General features: G+C 42.6%; 1 protein-coding gene across 5 annotated transcripts in view; it reads left to right on the top strand.

Moving 5' to 3' along the window:
- The window catches only part of Atm (ATM serine/threonine kinase), a 103973-nt gene that overhangs the window by 83229 nt on the left and 2889 nt on the right, over positions 1-17855 (top strand). For all 5 annotated transcript variants that reach the window (XR_015626422.1, XR_015626420.1, XM_087560989.1 and 2 more), the window contains 12 exon segments: positions 417-530; positions 801-959; positions 1582-1720; positions 1817-1899; positions 3223-3363; positions 4285-4401; positions 9626-9775; positions 12312-12477; positions 13475-13561; positions 15341-15455; positions 16104-16167; positions 17638-17774. Coding sequence is in view for 3 of the 5 variants with exons in the window: in XM_087560989.1 (XP_087417115.1) it covers positions 417-530; positions 801-959; positions 1582-1720; positions 1817-1899; positions 3223-3363; positions 4285-4401; positions 9626-9775; positions 12312-12477; positions 13475-13561; positions 15341-15455; positions 16104-16167; positions 17638-17774 (1472 nt within the window). In the remaining 2 variants the exon portion in view is untranslated.

Genomic DNA, 17855 nt, shown 5'->3' with positions numbered 1-17855 from the left:
GTGTGTGTGTGTGTGTGTGTGTGTGTTAAACTTAATTGCCTCTGGCATATGGGGAAAGGAACTTGAGTCTGTTGCCCCTGACTTCTTGGGAGTTGAGACCACAGTAGACTTGGATTCAAATCTGTCCTCCTCGGAGTCACTGGAATGGATGTGGTGGTTAGCATACCAGCTCTGGGTACAGTTTGATTGAGGGCTAAGTATTTTTATTATCACTGAATCACTAGGTGAATTTTATTATCACCTAGGCTTTGCACTAGAAAGACTTTCAGGTAGGGGAAATTGTCTAATTGGTAAAGTTTTGACAGCCACTAGGGTGTACTTAGTGGAGGACCATTATTTTAGAAACCATTATTTTGGCTTAGATGTAAGATTATATTACACACACGTTTCTATATTTTGCATTTTTTTAATGGCAGAGAGATGGAATGAAGATTTCCTCCTATAAGTTTTTGCCTCTCATGTACCAGTTGGCTGCTAGAATGGGGACCAAAATGACAGGAGGCCTAGGATTTCATGAAGTCCTCAATAATGTAAGTAGACTTGAAGTCAAAAATGTAATAATTACCTGTCTTTTATATTAGTAAAAATGAGAAATCAAAGTATTAAATTTTCTCTTTCATTGCAGATGTTTGTCTCTCATGTCTGACATTCAGCTGTAGCTCTCTCTCACAGACAGATACACACGCTACTTACTGTACAATAATGACATTAACTTGAATTTGATGATAGGTAATACGAAAAATGTATATTTAAATTTTTTTCTATTCGCATGAAACTAACAGTTATTAATCTTCTGATAGCTCATCTCTAGGATTTCAATGGATCACCCCCATCACACCTTGTTCATCATCCTGGCCTTAGCAAATGCAAACAAAGATGAGTTTTTGAGCAAACCAGAGACAGCAAGAAGGGGCAGAATAACCAAGAATGCACCCAAAGAAAGCTCTCAGCTTGATGAGGTATTTGGGTTAAATACAAGAATGCTTTTGTGTGGTGATGGTCGTTCTTTCCCAGAACATTCCTGTCTTAATTCTCAGAGACGTTAAGGATGCACGTTTCTGGTACTGCTCTGTATCCTGTATTATGGAGCTGCCACCCAGAATTGGTTAACAATTCCTAAACATGTCCCAGAGCATAAATGCCAGTTTGATTTTATTTTCATGAAGCAGTGGGCACAACAAACCCCAGAATTAAAAAAAAATATATTCGTTTATTTTTAATGTACACGAATGGTTGGCCTGCACCGTATGTATATCCGGCACCTACAGAAGCCAGGAGAAGTTTTTGGATTCCCTGGACCTGGGGTTGCCATGCAGGTTCTGAGAACCAAACCTGGGTCCTCTGAAAAAGCAGCGAGTGCTCTTAACCACTGAGCCATCTCTCTGGGCCCAGAAAAACAGATATTTGAAAAGTGCCCAGGTCATTAACCTTGAATGTCCTTATGTGTGCATTTCACCCACTGGGTGGGTGTTCTGTTTGTATCTGAAGAACTATAGTCCTTCCGTCATCCAGATGGGTGCATACATTCTCGTTGTATAGCTTACCAGTTGGGTGGTTCTTGTTCTTTGTGGTTGATGGTAGGATCGAGCAGAGGCTGCAAGCAGAATAATCCATACAATCAGAAGTGCGAGGCGTACAATGGTGAAGGACATGGAGGCGCTCTGCGATGCCTACATCATCCTGGCGAACCTGGATGCCTCTCAGTGGAGGAACCAGAGAAGTATGTGTGAACGAGTCGTTGCCGCAGCTCCAGCTTGGTCTGCAGCGCTAGTCTCCATTTACAGCTGCCACTAAAACCCCTTTATTCTTAATGCAGAAGGCATCAGCATTCCAGCCAACCAGCCAATCACTAAACTGAAGAATTTAGAAGACGTTGTTGTTCCCACTATGGAAATTAAGGTAGTTTACTATTAAAACTCTTGATTTTTAATCAGACTAAATTACACATTAGTAGATTAAATTATTTGTAGATTTTTTTTTTCAGTCCAAATGGCTAATGACTATAGTTTCATGTTTCTTGTTTTTTTTTTGTTTTTTTGGTTTTTTTTTTTTTTTTTTTTGCCTAAGCCTTAAAATAGTCACAGGCTTCTCCCAAGAATTCCTTCTGTTTTATTTTATTGTTATTTTAACTCTAGTGACCGAACCTATTAGGTACTGGTGGAGCCTTTTTAGACTTAGTTTTTCCGGCAGGGTCTCACTGAGTTGACTGTGAACCTGCTCTGTAATTGAAACAAGACTAGAACTTGACAATCCAGTCTCAATGTCCTGAGTACCTGGGACTTAGACCTGTGGCCCATCCATTGTGTCTCACTTTATTATTCTTTTTAAGTGTGTGGCTGCATTTCATGCCCATGGCGATGAAACATTCTGCCCCTGGTTTGCAGGTGTACAACACCACTCCGTCATTTTTGTTATCGTCGTTTTGGTTTTTAATAATTCAGTATGCAACGGGATGTATTGGCTCTGAGTAACTGTATACTTCAGTAAAGCAAGAGGTGCTACAGTACTTTTAAGTTGCTGTGCACACACAAGACAGCTATTCACAGTGATCTTCCATTCCCAGAATTGCCATGTGGGCGGGATGTAGGTCGCATTCTAATCTTAGAAGCTGCGGTGTTAAGTCCATGACACAGCTCTGCTTCCAGTGCGTACAAAACCAGTGCTTTTGTCACCAGGTCTGACCATGCAGGCTAACACCTAGAAGCCGCGTTGGTTAACTGAATATTTCCTCTTTACTTTTAAAAATCTGTACAATGTTCTTGTGAATTAAATAATTTCCTAGATTATTTAACATATGCAAACGACAACTGAGTCCTAGTTTCTCAGTAGTTTTTTTCAGCAACACTATCTAATTGACTTGAAATGCAGAAGTTTTATTAAAAGATGTTTAAGAAAGTAAACTACGTTATATACAATCTTAAAAATCCGGGTCGACAAGATGGCTCACCAAGTAAAGACACTTGGCTGCCAACCCTTTAAACCAGAGCTCAGCTTTGGTACCAGCATGGTGACGCACATGTGTGTGGTCACCCAAATGCACACTCATACACACCAATAAGCAAAAGTAATGAAAATCATCATATATCTGTGACATTTATTCTAACTTTATTAAACAACCATAAATGTTGTCATTTATGGTTCTGTTTGCTACTTAATACTTTGTTTTTCTTCTGTGTTAATTGTTTGTCTGTCCTATAATAATCATTTGTCACCTTTTATTAGGTTGACCCCACAGGAGAGTATGAAAAGCTGGTGACTATAAAGTCATTTAAAACAGAATTTCGCTTAGCCGGAGGCTTAAATTTACCAAAAATAATAGACTGTGTGGGTTCTGATGGCAAGGAAAGGAGACAGCTTGTGAAGGTGAGACTTCCTGTTTCTCCTATAGTCCTTAGAGGGTTGATGCCATCAGTGTCAGGATGGTTTCTCCTTGCCTCATTTGGCTGTCCGGATCTAGTTTTTATCCTGAATTAGGACAGGTTGAAAACATTTGTGAAGTAGAAATACAGTTTTGTAGAACCGAACTGCTTTTTTAAATTGTGTGTCTTTCTCTGAAAGACTAATTTTTGTCTCGTTTCCTGATTTTACGGGTTAGAGCCAGGGCCTTGCTCAAGCTCACCAGTTGGCTGCCACTGAGTTACAGCCCAGTTCTCCTTTAGGTTTTACTTGAAATGGGGTCATGCCGAGCTCGCTGGGAGGGGCTCGAATTTAAGACCCTCTTGCCTCAGGCTCTGGAGAAGCTGAGACTGTAGGTCGGCACTACTGGGCTTAGCAGGTTCTTACACAGTTGATTCAAGATAAAATATGTTATCAAGGTATACACACACCATGAGCTTACTTGTTAAAGGGGGGGGGGGGTGCTTTTGGTGTTGATTAGAACAGATTTAAGGCCTTTACTCAATGTCCCGAGCCTGACACCGTGCCACCTGCTCCTGGGAAGTAGCACACTCCTTGCTTGCACTGCTCGCCTGGGTGCTTTTGGGGTCTTGCTGAAGACAGAAAAGAGAAATGAAATATTACTTTATTCAGGTGTTCTATATTGTGCCTTCAGGTGAGAGAGTTCAGTTATTAGAGAAGCAACTAAGAGAGACTTGGCCTTTTATATCAGTCTGCTTCCCAGTTTCATAGATTTTTTTTTTCTAAACGAAAAGTGACAGTAGGTATTAATTATTTAAGAGATTCTGAAGACGTGCATAGAAACTCAGATTGCCTTGCTCTGCCTCCTCTGACTCTCTGTGCTTATAACAAAGTGAACGTGGCTGTCTATGTCTGGTTGCTCTGAAGGGCCGCGATGACCTGAGGCAAGATGCTGTCATGCAGCAGGTTTTCCAGATGTGCAATATGCTACTGCAGAGGAACACGGAGACTAGAAAGAGGAAACTGACCATCTGCACATACAAGGTGACTTGTGTTCCTACTTTAAAATCTGCGAAGCCGTTCTTTGCTCACAAGCTGTACGGACGTAGACCGACGCTGGTTTTGCTTTAGAGGCTGTAGATTGTCCCTCTGTGGGTGGACAGTGCAACTTTAATTTTCAACTTAGTGTGATTTAATGTCAGCTGCCATTAGACATTTTCTACAGTCAACAGAAGTAGCCTCCCTTGGTTGTGGTAAGTAATTACTGTAGGGACTATGCTGCCGTTTGTGTGTGCATGGTTCATTTTGGTTGTTTCGTTCTGGGCTTGCGTTACTACTCACAGTGATGCTCTGCCTGGAACAGATGCAGTGAACATGCATGCCTCGTTCATAATCGGGTCGACCTATTGGAAAGATTCCCAAAAGTCGGATGCTAGGTGAGAGGACACTGCAGCTGCAGCTTGGTAGAGGACAGCCAACCAAACGGAAGCCATTTCCGTTTTCTCCACAGTTTACTTGAGAAATCCTCAAGGCATGTTATTCTATCTGCTGATCCCATTAGCCGATCTTTGGTCCTAAGAGGTGAAGGTTCCCTGGGTTTGTCCCTTTCTGGCTTTGTTCTCACATCCTCTTCCCATCCCCATCCTCTGTCACTGCTGTATCAGGACTTCTGGCTGCTGCACCTGTCTTTCCCCAGGAAAACAGGAACAAACTGAAAAGCATTTAATTCACTTCTAGTCGAGAACCAGCTCTTGTCAGGGCAGTCTCAGGAGCTGTTTTCTTTTATTTTCAGAAGGGTAGATGCTGCAAGTCTTTTCTGTAGAAACTCCCAACATGTACCAGGAGTAAACCTAAGCATTAATACTTGTTTAAAAAGAGTGGAAAAGCGTTCCCTTCACAACAGTTAGAGTATGTGACACTGTGCTCCCTGCAGCACACAGATACTAAAATTGGACTGGTACAAAGAAAATGTACATGGCCCTGTGTCAAAAGGGGGGAAGGGGAGTATGTATTACAGGGTGTTTGTGTCCCACTTAAGGTTTAATAGTAAAGACACAGAGAGACCTGTAAAGTTTAAGGTTGTTGACCTTTTTGCTGGGGCAGGCTAGTCTCTCAGCTAGCTTCTGACTTAAGCTGCCTGCCAGTGTGTCCCTGCCACAAGGCGGGCAAGGGCTCACACTGCTCGCTCGCTCGCTCGCTCGAGCTCTCTCTCTCTCTCTCTCTCCCCCCCCCAACCCCAACCCCCTCTTTCTTTACATTCCTGCTTCATTTTTGTCCATGGTTCTGTCTCCTGCCTCTGTCTTTCTGCCAAGACATTCTGCCTTCGTCTGCCCCATCTCCAGCCACCAGCTCTTTATTTTAAACAAAATTCACATTCCTTTCTCCTAAGAAAAAGCTATTAGCATAGTGGGAGAGGTCCCACAGCTTACCCATTCTGAGCCGAGCGCCACCGACTGCACCTAGTCCATACGGTAATAGTGCTGCCAGATCGAAGGCCATGTGACCTTCCATGACCTCCCCCATGGCAGCTTGCTTTTTACCGTGGTAATCTCGGAGAAGCCTCTTTTGGGGCAGGTGAGGGGGTGACAAACATTTACTGATAGAAAGCAGGTGATGGGCCACAGAAGTGACAATACCAAACAAATACCCTGCCAGCACTTGTCACTGCTGGCACAGCGATTAACAATTGAAAATTCAGGGACACATCTGCACATTTGATACAATATATATACAATATATGTAGGTGCCGGCCATTCCGACAAGTATGTGACATGAATAAACTGCCTAGGAGTGGTGGTGACAAGTGCAGGAATGAATTTAAAAATTAGGAAAATATAACATGTAAAGGCAAACTAACAAATGTCTTAAATGGGATGGCATTGAAAAATATCAGCTTATTTAAAAATAATGTATGACAGTACAATTTCAATAAAAATGTAAGTGAATACTGAATGCTTGCCTAGCAGGCCTAAGGCCCAGAGTTCAATATCCTGCACTGAGGTGTGGTGGGATGGGACTGGAGAAAGCCAGTAAAACTGAATAAGCCATAAAATGTTTCCAGTACATTTCTAAAACCCAGTGTGTATGCTAACAGCCCAGTAGATGTTTTTAAGACATTCTCAATGCTAAAACCAAAGTTAAAAGTCTGTAACAGCCGTGTTGTTGTTGTTTAAGATCTATTTTATTTTATGTGTATGAGTGTTTTCCTCACATACATGGCTGTAAACTGCCTTATAGACACACTGGGAACTGAAGCCAGGTCCTCCGTAAGAGCAACAAGTGCTGACTATTCTCCAGCCCCAAAGTCTTTTTATCTTCTAAATATAGCTCAGATTATTAGTACTCAAGCTTCTGCAGCCATCTCCACTTATAGGATTTCTGTTCCTTCTTCCCTTTCTTTGTTCTCGCCCTGCTTCCTTTCTGTCCACCCCACCTACCCCATCTTTGTCGTTGTACAAGTGTTTAAGGTCAGGTTTCCTGTAGCTCAGACTGACCTCAGACTCAGTTTGTAGCTGAGGGTGACTTTGAACTCCTGATCTTCCTGTCTGTACTTCCCCAGTACTAGGATCACGGATAACCACTGACTGCCCCAGGCTTTGAGGGATTCTTGAAACAGAATGCTGAGCTTGTGCTCAGGATTCTAGCAGTTGATCTAGAGTGGAGCCTGAGACCGAGTCTTACCAAGCAATGCTGATGCTGCCCTGGTCCCAGGGCCTCCAGTCTGACCCCTGTCTGCTCTGACTTAGCTGTAGAACAAGGGTGAAGTGCGTGTTAGCTGTCTCCTGTCTGAGTACAGACATGCTACCACTCCAATAAAAGGACGCTTTCATGTTCTAAGGCTCAGGCTTTCAGACTGTACACATGACAGCTGAAGAATTAGCTTTGTATTTGGGGTTGATGTCCTTAATGCCACTGAGTATCACAGCAGCAGGGGCTTTCAGAAGCCATTCCTGTCACTGGAAAACTTGTCCATTGTGGCTAAGCCCTGATACCTTTGTCTTTGGAAATCTAATCTGCTTTTAGTGACTCCTTGCTTGTCTTTGATTTGGACTCTGAAAATAGACAGGTCAGCTGTCTTAGCTAGGGTTGTACTGCTGTGAACAGACACCGTGACCAAAGCAAGTCTCATTCAGACAACATTTCATTGAGGCTGCCTTACAGGTTCAGAGGTTCAGTCCATTATCATCAAGGTGGGAACATGGCAGCATCCAGGCAGGCACGGTGCAGGCAGAGCTGTTCTACATCTTCATCTGAAGGCTGCTAATGGAAGACTGACTTCCAGGAAGCTAGGGTGAAGATCTTAAGCCCATGCTCACAGTGACACACTGCTCCAACAAGGCCACACCTCCAAGTAGTGCCACTTCCTGAGCCAAGCATATTCAAATGATGACATCAGCTAACACATAGCCATTTAGAAGGACTACTTCCTGTAAGGTTAGTTGCATAGAGGACTAAGGCATCTCAAATTCAGCAGTGAACATAAACTCTTACTTACCCAGCTCAGCTTTCAAAATAACCTCTTCTTCTTGCCTCAGCCAAAGGTGCTGCTCTCAGTCAGAATAAAGCTTAGACACCTTATTTTCATTTATTTTATGTAAATTTCATAGATGGGGCTTGGGAGATATCTCCATGGGTAAAATGCTTGCCTGACAAGCATGAGAACCTGAGTTTGAACTAAAGGATTCTTTGGGACACAAAACATAAAATAGTTTTACATATCTAAATAATAGTAAAAATAATAATAATAAAGATGCCATAAAAACATAGATCTATAGTGAAAGCGAATTATAATACTATAACACAAGATTATTTACATGTAGACTATATCAACAATTCTTACACTGAATTTAAAGATTGTCAAAAATAGAAAAGAACAGAATTCATATGGAAAGTTTGAGTGACCAGTAAACGGTCATGTTATTCCATTAGACATCTGAAAAACACAGACTAAAACCACAGTGTGCTACAGTTAGCCTGAAAGTGGCAAAAAGTAGAATTCAGACAGACATGTTGGAAAATCCAGTGACAGCTTTCTGCTAAGTCTAAATTGCAGCAGTCACTTTGGATTGTTACTACCTTAGCAGCGTTTGCTCAACCAAGTTAGAGATGGTGCCACCCTGCTGCCCTGCCATCCTGCCACCCTGCCACCCTGCCATCCTGCCATCCTGCCACCCTGCCATTTCATTCCTGGCTGATATATTCACCAGTAGACTGTGACTGCAGCAGTATCTGAGGGAAACTGTGAGGATCTCTACAAACACCATGGCTGGCAGAGTCTCAGCCTGCAGGAGGCAAGAAGGAAGTCTTGTACAACATGACTACATCAAAACGTACGGGTCTTGGGGAAGATAATGCTGTAGATTCACTGAGATAAACAAGCATTACTTAAAATTTGTAGCTAAACTTGTTCTTTGACCATATATATGGCTGGTACTCACATCCCCAATAATCATTTATTCATTAGAAAATAAAATTTGCAGCTATTTTTACATAGATACCTTTGAAAATAGCACAACAAAATTACATGAGCATGATAATTAGCAAGCAGTGCGTTGGTAGGAGGGGGCGCAAACACAGCAAGAGGCACAAAAGAAGCTTCACCTCTGCAGATTTCATAAAGTCTTTTATTTGTCAAAGCTGTTTAACATATAAAATAGTATTTGCTTATTTTTTTGCATTTATATATTTATAATATACCATGTTTTCAAAAATGACTCAGTGCCTCACTTATGTTTAGAGATATTTTTTCTTCTTGAATTAATCAGACTGTGAACAAGAATACATGCCATTGAATAATGACAGTATGTTGAAATTGAGACCACAGTTACAAGTAATTATTTTCTGGATGAAATTCCCTAAGTTTCCTGGGTAGCAAAAGCGTACTAACATAGCAGAGGCTGAGGCAGGAGCGTCACAGGTTCAAGGATCCTAGGCTACATAATGAGATGCTGTTTCAGAAAACAAAGAATGAAAGGAGAGTTTATCCCCTACTAAAGGAGCAAATCCGTGTGGACTGATTGCAGGTACTGTGAGTATCGTTAACAGGAGGGGCCTCAGAGAATTGTGGGTAGTGAGAGGTGGGTGGTTCCTCTGAAGTCTCAGAAGCTAGAAAGATCTTTTCTTGAGCTTAAGTCCTCCACAGGGCTTTATCTCCTGAAGGTGGAAATGTTGGTAGATCCTGAGAAAACCCTCTGCACTGGCTGATGGTACATGAACCTCGGCACCTCTAATGTCTCTCTCTGATCGGAGGTCTGTGATTTCATCTCAGGTGGTTCCCCTCTCCCAGCGAAGCGGTGTTCTTGAGTGGTGCACAGGAACCATCCCTATTGGTGAATATCTTGTTAACAACGAAGAAGGTGCTCATAAAAGATACAGGCCAAATGATCTCAGCGCCAATCAGTGCCAAAAGAAAATGATGGTGAGTCGGAGGGTTCTTTAGTAGTTCACAAAGCCACCCAGTGTTAGGATACAAGCTACATAACCTCATGAGAAACTGTTGAATGTGCTAGGGGGAAACAAGATGTAAACTTACCGAGATGAATGTATGTGTGAGTGAAACGGGAAGGGATTTAAACAGTGTGAAGGCGGGAGGCATGTGTAGTTACAGACCACATAAACTTGGGTGTTAAGAAGGGATAGTTGAGGCTGAAGTTTGTAATCGACCCAAAAAGCATAGGTTTGCTGTAAAATGTTTGCAAGTGTTTATTCTATAGGTGAAAAAGACCCTTGTGAAAACTCAGGATGTCAGATTTACTTCTTAGAGGGAGGGGAGCATCGAGGCAGGGTCTCTCTAGTCCTGGCTGTCCTGGAGCTCAGGATGTAGACCAGGCTGGTTTGGAACTCACAGAGATCCACCTGCCTCTGCCTCTTGAGTGCTAGAATTAAAAGCATGTACCACCCTGCCTGGCTTCAAGTTTACATTTTAGGAGGATAATTCTGACAGTGATGTATGTTGTGGTTTTGCGAAAACAGATTAGGGCTATTATTTGAATTGAGGCTAATTAATGAAGAATTGTGGGTAAATAAGAGATACATTAAAGAGGTAAGACTGATAGAATTTGGTTGATTAAAATTGATAATGTACTCTGAAAGAAAGGTGTGAGGAAAACACAAGGTCCTTCTGAATAGGACTTGAGCCACTGAGAAGTGGAGTCAGCAGTCAACAAGCAGGATCATGTGGAATTAAAGGCTTCTTTACAGCAAAGGAGCGAGGTCATCAAATGAAAAGGCAGCCTCCAGAATCGGGAAAGTCTTTGCCAGCTCTGTACCTGACAGGAGCGTAATAGCTAGAATAAACGAAACTTAAAAAAGGAAATAAGAAAACGAATGGCAAATCAGTAAGTAGCCTAATGAACTGAACAGGTAGGAGGATGAAATCTGAGCCAGCGTGTGAGTGAGTGTTCTACGTCACCAGACATTGAGATGCTCTCCTACCCCAGGCAGACCGACAGGGAGCCTGGAGAGATGATGGCTCAGCAGGTAAAAAGGTTCCACTGCTAAGCCTGACCACCCAAGTTCCCATCACAGGACCCACAGGCTCTGCTCTGACTGACACATGTGCACTGTGGTGCATGCATTCCAAGCACCACCATCACACACACACACACACACACACACACACACACACACACACGAGTAAATAAAAATGTAATAAAACTGGAGAGGTGGCTTCGGGGTTAAGAGTACCTGATGCTTTTGCAGAGGACCTGGCTTCAGTTCTCAGTGCATGCGTGGCAGCTTACAGTCATCCTCAACCGCATTCCAGGGGATCCAACAGGTACCCATGGCGCTGCACATACAGGCATGTGGGCAAAACATTTCATACACATGAAGCATAATAGAACACAAAAAACATTGTAAGTAATAAAACACAAATGCTGGCACAGATGCCCTTAAATACTGCTGCTGCTGGTGATGTAAACCAGTCCAGCCACTGTGGAAGTTAACCTGGAGGTTTCTCAAAAACCTACAGACACATCTCCTGTATGGCCCAGCTATACTGCTCGTATACCTGAAGGATTCCGGGTTGTCGTAGTATCTAAATACTAGAAGCAGTCTAGGTGTCAAGCCGTAGGATTCAGTAAAGAAAATGGGAAAATTTTAAGGCTTAAAGAAGAATAAAGTTACGTTGTTTGCAGGAAAAAAACGGGTGCAGCTGGAGATAATACTAAGTTAATTAAACCAGCTCAGACAGATGTATAATTTTTCAAATTTGTGGTTCCTAGATTTTAAGAAGAAAGTACGTATGTATAAAATGAAAGAGAGCAGAACTATAATTTTTTTAGGGACACAAAGGATTCAAAGAGGAGGATAACAAATGAGAAAAGAGAGGAAACAGGCTGGGGGAGTATACTCAGTACATGATCTATACCTGCATGAAATTCTATTAAGTAAACAACAAGCACAGTGTACAGAAAGGTGTGCTCTTCCCAGTCTTCTGGATAGTGGGCTGCTGCTGCTACGTTTGGATTTGGAAGATTGAAATGAAGATGTTGTGTCGGGAATGGAGTGGTAATCGTCACTCCGTTAGCCAGAGGTGTCTGGGCCAGGTCAGGACACCATCCTCAGATGGATGGACACTGAGCCCACTGAAGCTGCTAAGCTTGGCTTCAGGAAGTATTCCATGAAGAGGTTCTAGAGGACAGAAGTCTGATGCCTGCGTCCTCTGACTCCACCTGAGATTACTGGGAGATTATTAGGAGCACTTCTAGAATCTCCCATGTCATTCATCTACATTACAAGAACCTTCAAATTAGAATTTAGTTAAAAAGTGCTCTGAGAGGATCCCGATGCAGTTATCACTTGAATTAAAGGCTTTCCTGACCAGATTGCTAACTTCTTGTGGGTAGGGTGTCTTTTTCACTTTTTATTGCCCCTATAACCTATTAGCTGTTTCTTCTAAAAGCATAGCTGAATAGCATGAGCATAATACTGAAAAAATGTTCTGTTTAAAGGAAGTGCAGAAGAAGTCTTTTGAAGAGAAGTATGAGACCTTCATGACTATTTGCCAAAACTTTGAGCCAGTTTTCCGTTACTTCTGCATGGAAAAATTCTTGGATCCAGCTGTTTGGTTTGAGAAACGGTTGGCGTATACGCGTAGTGTGGCCACGTCGTCTATCGGTAATCCTGTAGATCTTACGTATTGATCACATAGCTGCTTCTGTCTCACAAGGAGATGGTGGTAGTAATGGTTGTCACTCAGACTGTCCTCACAAGGGGCATCACGTTTGTTCAGCAGACTGTTAGCCTGCACCATCTTTATAGAGAGAATTCTACTTTGAGGTAGAGGAAGAAAACCAGTTTTGGTTTAGTTTTTAATGTAGTGAATGTGATTTATTTTATCTCATTTTTTGAGATTTTTTTTTTTTTAGGAAATAAAGCCTTTGATATTGCTGTTTGACTTCTTATTCTTCTGTACAAAACCACTGATTTGTTCTGCTTAATAGAATCTCATGTTTTGGCTTTTTCGTTCCTTATGAGACTGGAATAAAGTTAAAGCTGTTAACAAAATCCAAGAACATGAGAACTGACAGACATGTGGAGACCGTCTCATGTTAATTTGCAACTAAAGCAGTTCCCTTTGCCACTGCTGTGCTGTACCTAGAGTGGCAGGGCATGCATGTTTGGGCGAGGTCCTCAGTATTTGTAGGAACCTCTTCTGCCATGAAAACCTCTAATTGGATTAAAGCGACTTGGTTTATAAACAGGAAAGCAGGCTCAGTTAACAGTAGGGCCAGCCAGACATGGTGGCATCCTTACTCCCTACCCAGTGGTGGTTCTGTAACACTGCATGCTTTCTCCTATCAGGTTAAAGGTGTTTGAAGGCTTGCCATGATCGGTCTTAAAAAGTAGGGATGCAGTTATGCCTGGTGGAATAAAGTAGCAATCAGTTTCTGGTCACCAGAGTTCCATCAGGCAGACGAAAGGGAAAATGTTTTTAGCAGCACATCTATTTGTAAAATGCAAAATGCGTTAAAGTATCTGGCTAGATTTTACTTAAACCCTATACACTATTCACTGTATATAATTTCCATGAAGTAACTTTAAAGTCTAAGCTACTTAAAAATTGCATATGTATTAGAGATTTCACATGGTTGATTTTGGGTTTTTCCTCTAGTTGGTTACATCCTTGGACTTGGTGATAGGCATGTCCAGAATATCCTGATAAACGAGCAGTCAGCAGAACTTGTGCACATAGATTTGGGTGAGTAATAAAGATACGTGTCTTCCGTTAATATTTAGTCGCCAAAGACTGTCTATCTGAATATTAAAGACACATCAGCAGGAAAATATACCAGGATTTTTTTTTTTTTAAGCGTAAGCACTCGTGGTGAGCAAGAGGAGTGTCTGTGGGCACCTGTGACAATGAGTAAATCTCGCTGTAAGATTGAGTGGCAGTCAAGTCCTCAAGGCAAGAAGGACGGGTGATTGAGAGGGCAGGGATCTAGCGAGGAGGGGTGATTAATAACCTTGCCAGAGAGAACTTTGCAGTAATTAAGTAGCTCGAGACAGCATGGTAGTACACTGAGAAGGTGAGCGAGAGAGCTTTAATCTGTTAGATGGTAGGAAGTGAGAACTATTTAACCAGCAGACCATGGGGTTTGAATTTTAGTTAATCTTCTGAGCAACTTGGACCAGAAGTTGAGAGAGAAAATGATAGTGTGGACATGAGATGATGACGGTTGGGACGAGAGTTGTTGTGACAAGGAGATTGGATTCAAGGACATTTTTGTAGTAGGCTGTGCCATTGAAGTCAGTGGGACAGTGGGAGGAGGATTTCCAGACGTCCAAAGCATCTAGCGAAGGAATATGGCAGATATTATAAACAATTAAAAAGTGATGAGTTTTGCACATTATTTGAAAACATTAGTGAGATTTCTGGAGAGCCGTGACGGCTCAATATAAAAAAGGGAGTTTGGATGTCAGGGCGAGTCCAGCTCATCCAGAGACAGCTACAGTCGCTGGAGCAGGCTCTGATCTCACACTGAAGCTTTGGGATTCTAGTACTGAAAACCTAGACCAGAGTGAGCGTTGTAGCTCATGACTATAATCCCAGCACTTAAAAGGCTGAGGCAGGAGGATTGCTGTGAGTTCAATGACAGCTTAGGCTATATAGGTCGTTTCAGACCAGTCTGGGTTATGAAACGGGACTCCCCTCCCCCCCGTGTCAAAACAAAAACCAAAAGTAAGCCTCACAAACCAAGGGGAGGCCTATCTTAGCTGCTAAGCCATCTCTTCAGCACATCAAAGGAAATGGTCCTAGAAAAGGCATCTTTTAAGCCGTAGGAGGAAAACATTCCATGTAGGCAATAATGAAGTCCAACATTAACTGCAGCTGCAACGTCATCCATTTTATATGACAATTATAGAATTAAGCACAATAGTGGTCATTAGATGAATGGAGATATGTGTAGAGATCGGCAAGCCCTGTGAGGAAAGTAGGTGTGGCTAAAAAGAGCGTATGAGAGATCTCTCGGTGATGGAATGTCAGTGTCTTGGTTGTACCAGGGTTCATATTCTGGCTGTGATGCTGTACCATGGTTTTCTACTGTAGTGGGAAAAATGGGTAGAAAGTTTGTAAGGTGCATTGTTTCTTAGAATTACATGTGAATCTGTAATTGCCTGAAAATCAGCATGTGAGTCTGTATCTCAAAACTGTTTTTAATTTAAAATGTTTTAAAACGTTTGATACACGTCTTCTACATTTTAAACATTACCCAGTTTTAAAATCGTCCTTTAATGTGCTGTCCTGTATCAGGAAGCTGTTACTTTTGCACTTGATGTGATTCTCATAGATAATGAAGCTGAGATATTCAGGGAAAGCAAAAGTGGAATTATATAGCAAAAATATATATTCTTTTCACCCGGGACTAATAGAGCATGAGTAACAAATGGTTTGCTGCCTTTACAGACTTAGCACGTACTTGCAGAGACAGTATCTCGGCCTCTCAGACTTGCTTGCCTCATGTCTCTTTTATTTTAGGAGTGGCTTTTGAACAGGGGAAGATCCTTCCCACTCCAGAGACAGTTCCTTTTAGACTCAGCAGAGATATCGTGGACGGGATGGGTATCACTGGTGTGGAAGGTGTCTTCAGAAGGTAAGGGAGGGAATATTTGCTATCAAAACTATTCAGCTCCTAGATTTAAATGTGCACAGTGTTTTATAGTAGTAAGGAAAAGACCCTTAGTATGGGTACTAATAGGTTTTTGGTTTTGTTGTTGTAGTTGCTTTGACCACTGTGGTGTTGATCCAGCATGGCCTATGTGGTCTGCAAGAGGCCTCCCTCTATGCTGCCACTCAGGCTTAGCTGACTCACTCTGCTTTTTGGTGTTTTGTTGATGCTCATGGCGTTATTAAAAAGATGATGGTTTTGTATGAAAGAACCATGTTCTGGTATAACTCCCAGCCAAAGACTTTGCCGTCCTTGTAGTTCTCCCAGCAAAGGTCCACAATCTCAGCTCGTCAAAATAAATTAATACTCGCCTCAGTAATCAAGACAAAGTATTCCGTAGTCTTCTTTGGAAGTGCTGAGCTTAGGAACCATCCACACCCGTACAATATAAGCATTTGTATATATTTGTATCAATTTCTGGAGCATCTCTTAAATGTTGTCTCAGTCAGCTGTTCTGCTCCTTGACATATGATATGGGGAATTGTATTTGTAAGTACATATAGGCATAGAAGGGCTGAAATCCTGGCAGACAGGATCCTGCAGAATCTACGATTGTAGTGTTTTCCCTTGCAGGTGCTGTGAAAAAACAATGGAAGTTATGCGTAGTTCCCAGGAAGCTCTGCTCACCATTGTAGAGGTAAAGCGTGCACAGGATGTCTGCATTCCTTTGCCACCAGCCTGCCTTGTTAGAAAGTCACTCATTTGCTGTCACTCGTTGCTGTGTTTCCTGTGGAGTGATCTTAGGCAGCAGCAGAAAGGGGCACAGTGAGCGTTTCCATACATCACAAGTTTGGGGTTAGAAACGATTCTAGTCCCCTCACATTTCTTGCAATATTATAGCATTGTTAAGTAATCTCTATTCTTTGATACACTAATGAGCACTTTGACATCTTAGACATCCCATATGGGCCTGAGAAGATGGCTCAGTTGGCAAAGTGCTTGCCCCACAAGCACGAGGGCCTGAGTTTGGATCCCAAGAACCCATGTCAAAACCTAGCATGGTGGGGCGGCCTCTGGGACTCTTGGCCAGCAGGTCTAGCTAAATCAGTGAGTTTGCATTCAATGATAGATACTGTCTCAAAAAGTAAAGAGGAAAGGTGATTGAAGAAAGCACCTGGCATTAACCTCTGGTTTCTAGGCACACCACACACATGATTATGTGCATACGCATACAGGTAAGTCTGCGTGCATCCTGTGTAGGATTACTTTGAGATTGGTTTCCATGAAGAGAAATCAACAGCATGTATCATTTTCCCTACAAATCTCAGAGCTAATTGAGATGGAAATCAGGGTGTCAGCACTGTTAGTGGCAAGCATAACTCAAGGGCAAGGTCTGCTGCTGAGGCTGTGGCCATGCCTGTTTGCTATTCAGCTTTGAGACAGCTCACTTGAGTGGAGCTGCGGCCTGCAGAGCGTTGCACACGCTTAAACCCAGCTCATCATTTCCTGTTGACCCAGGACAGAGAGGGAAGAAAGCCATACCTACAGTGCTTACGATACTAATCTACCCAAGTGAGAGCTGTGTGCCTCTAGCCGTCACTTGCAGCCTGGTAAGGATATGTGAGATGAGAACTCAGCTGTTTCCTGCACAGGGAAGTACACACAGGAAGTCGAGTACAGGCCTGGCTGGCTGGCTGCACACAAGTGTCTTCTGCACTGCTTCTAACGAAGAAATGCTAACCGAGTGCAAACCAGATTTCTAGGGCTGCAGGAGGACCATGGGTGTTTTGTGAATGACTGTCCCTATGCAGGCAGAGTTAAGAGTCATTCCTCTCTCACTGGCACTGACTAAGCCTGGGATAGCAGGAGCAGAGCAGTGTCCTTTAGAAGATTCAGTGAACAGTTTGCCACAGCGGTCTGAGTGAGGGAACTGCATCTGAGAAATTATTTCTGTCTCCACCTACAATGCCTGTGTCACTTTAGAACCCAAACCTTACCTAGCCGCACACACACAGTTCTGTGTTGCCCTTGGTAAACCACAGTGAGCTGTTCTTTTTCCTACAGTTTCCCATTCACCGTTCCTTGTGATTGGTGGTTCCTCATGATGTGGTTGCTGTTGTTTTTAACCACATAATTAACAGGTACATTGTTTGTCTTTCCTGCCTAGGTTCTTTTGTACGACCCGCTCTTTGATTGGACTATGAACCCTTTAAAAGCTTTGTACTTACAGCAGAGGCCAGAAGACGAGACTGACCTCCAGTCCACCCCCAGTGCAGACGATCAGGAGTGCAAACAAAGTCTTAGGTGGGGGACTCCAGGAAGGACCTGTTGTTACTTAGATTTTCTCGTTCCTAGGCCAGTTGTACCCCATTGTAACCTTCGTTT

Source organism: Rattus norvegicus, chromosome 8 (genome assembly GCF_021556685.1).
Source record: "Rattus norvegicus strain SHRSP/BbbUtx chromosome 8, alternate assembly SHRSP_T2T, whole genome shotgun sequence".
Taxonomy (NCBI): domain Eukaryota; kingdom Metazoa; phylum Chordata; class Mammalia; order Rodentia; family Muridae; genus Rattus; species Rattus norvegicus.
Note: the sequence above shows the minus strand (reverse complement) of the source record. Positions and strands in the feature narration are given on the sequence as shown.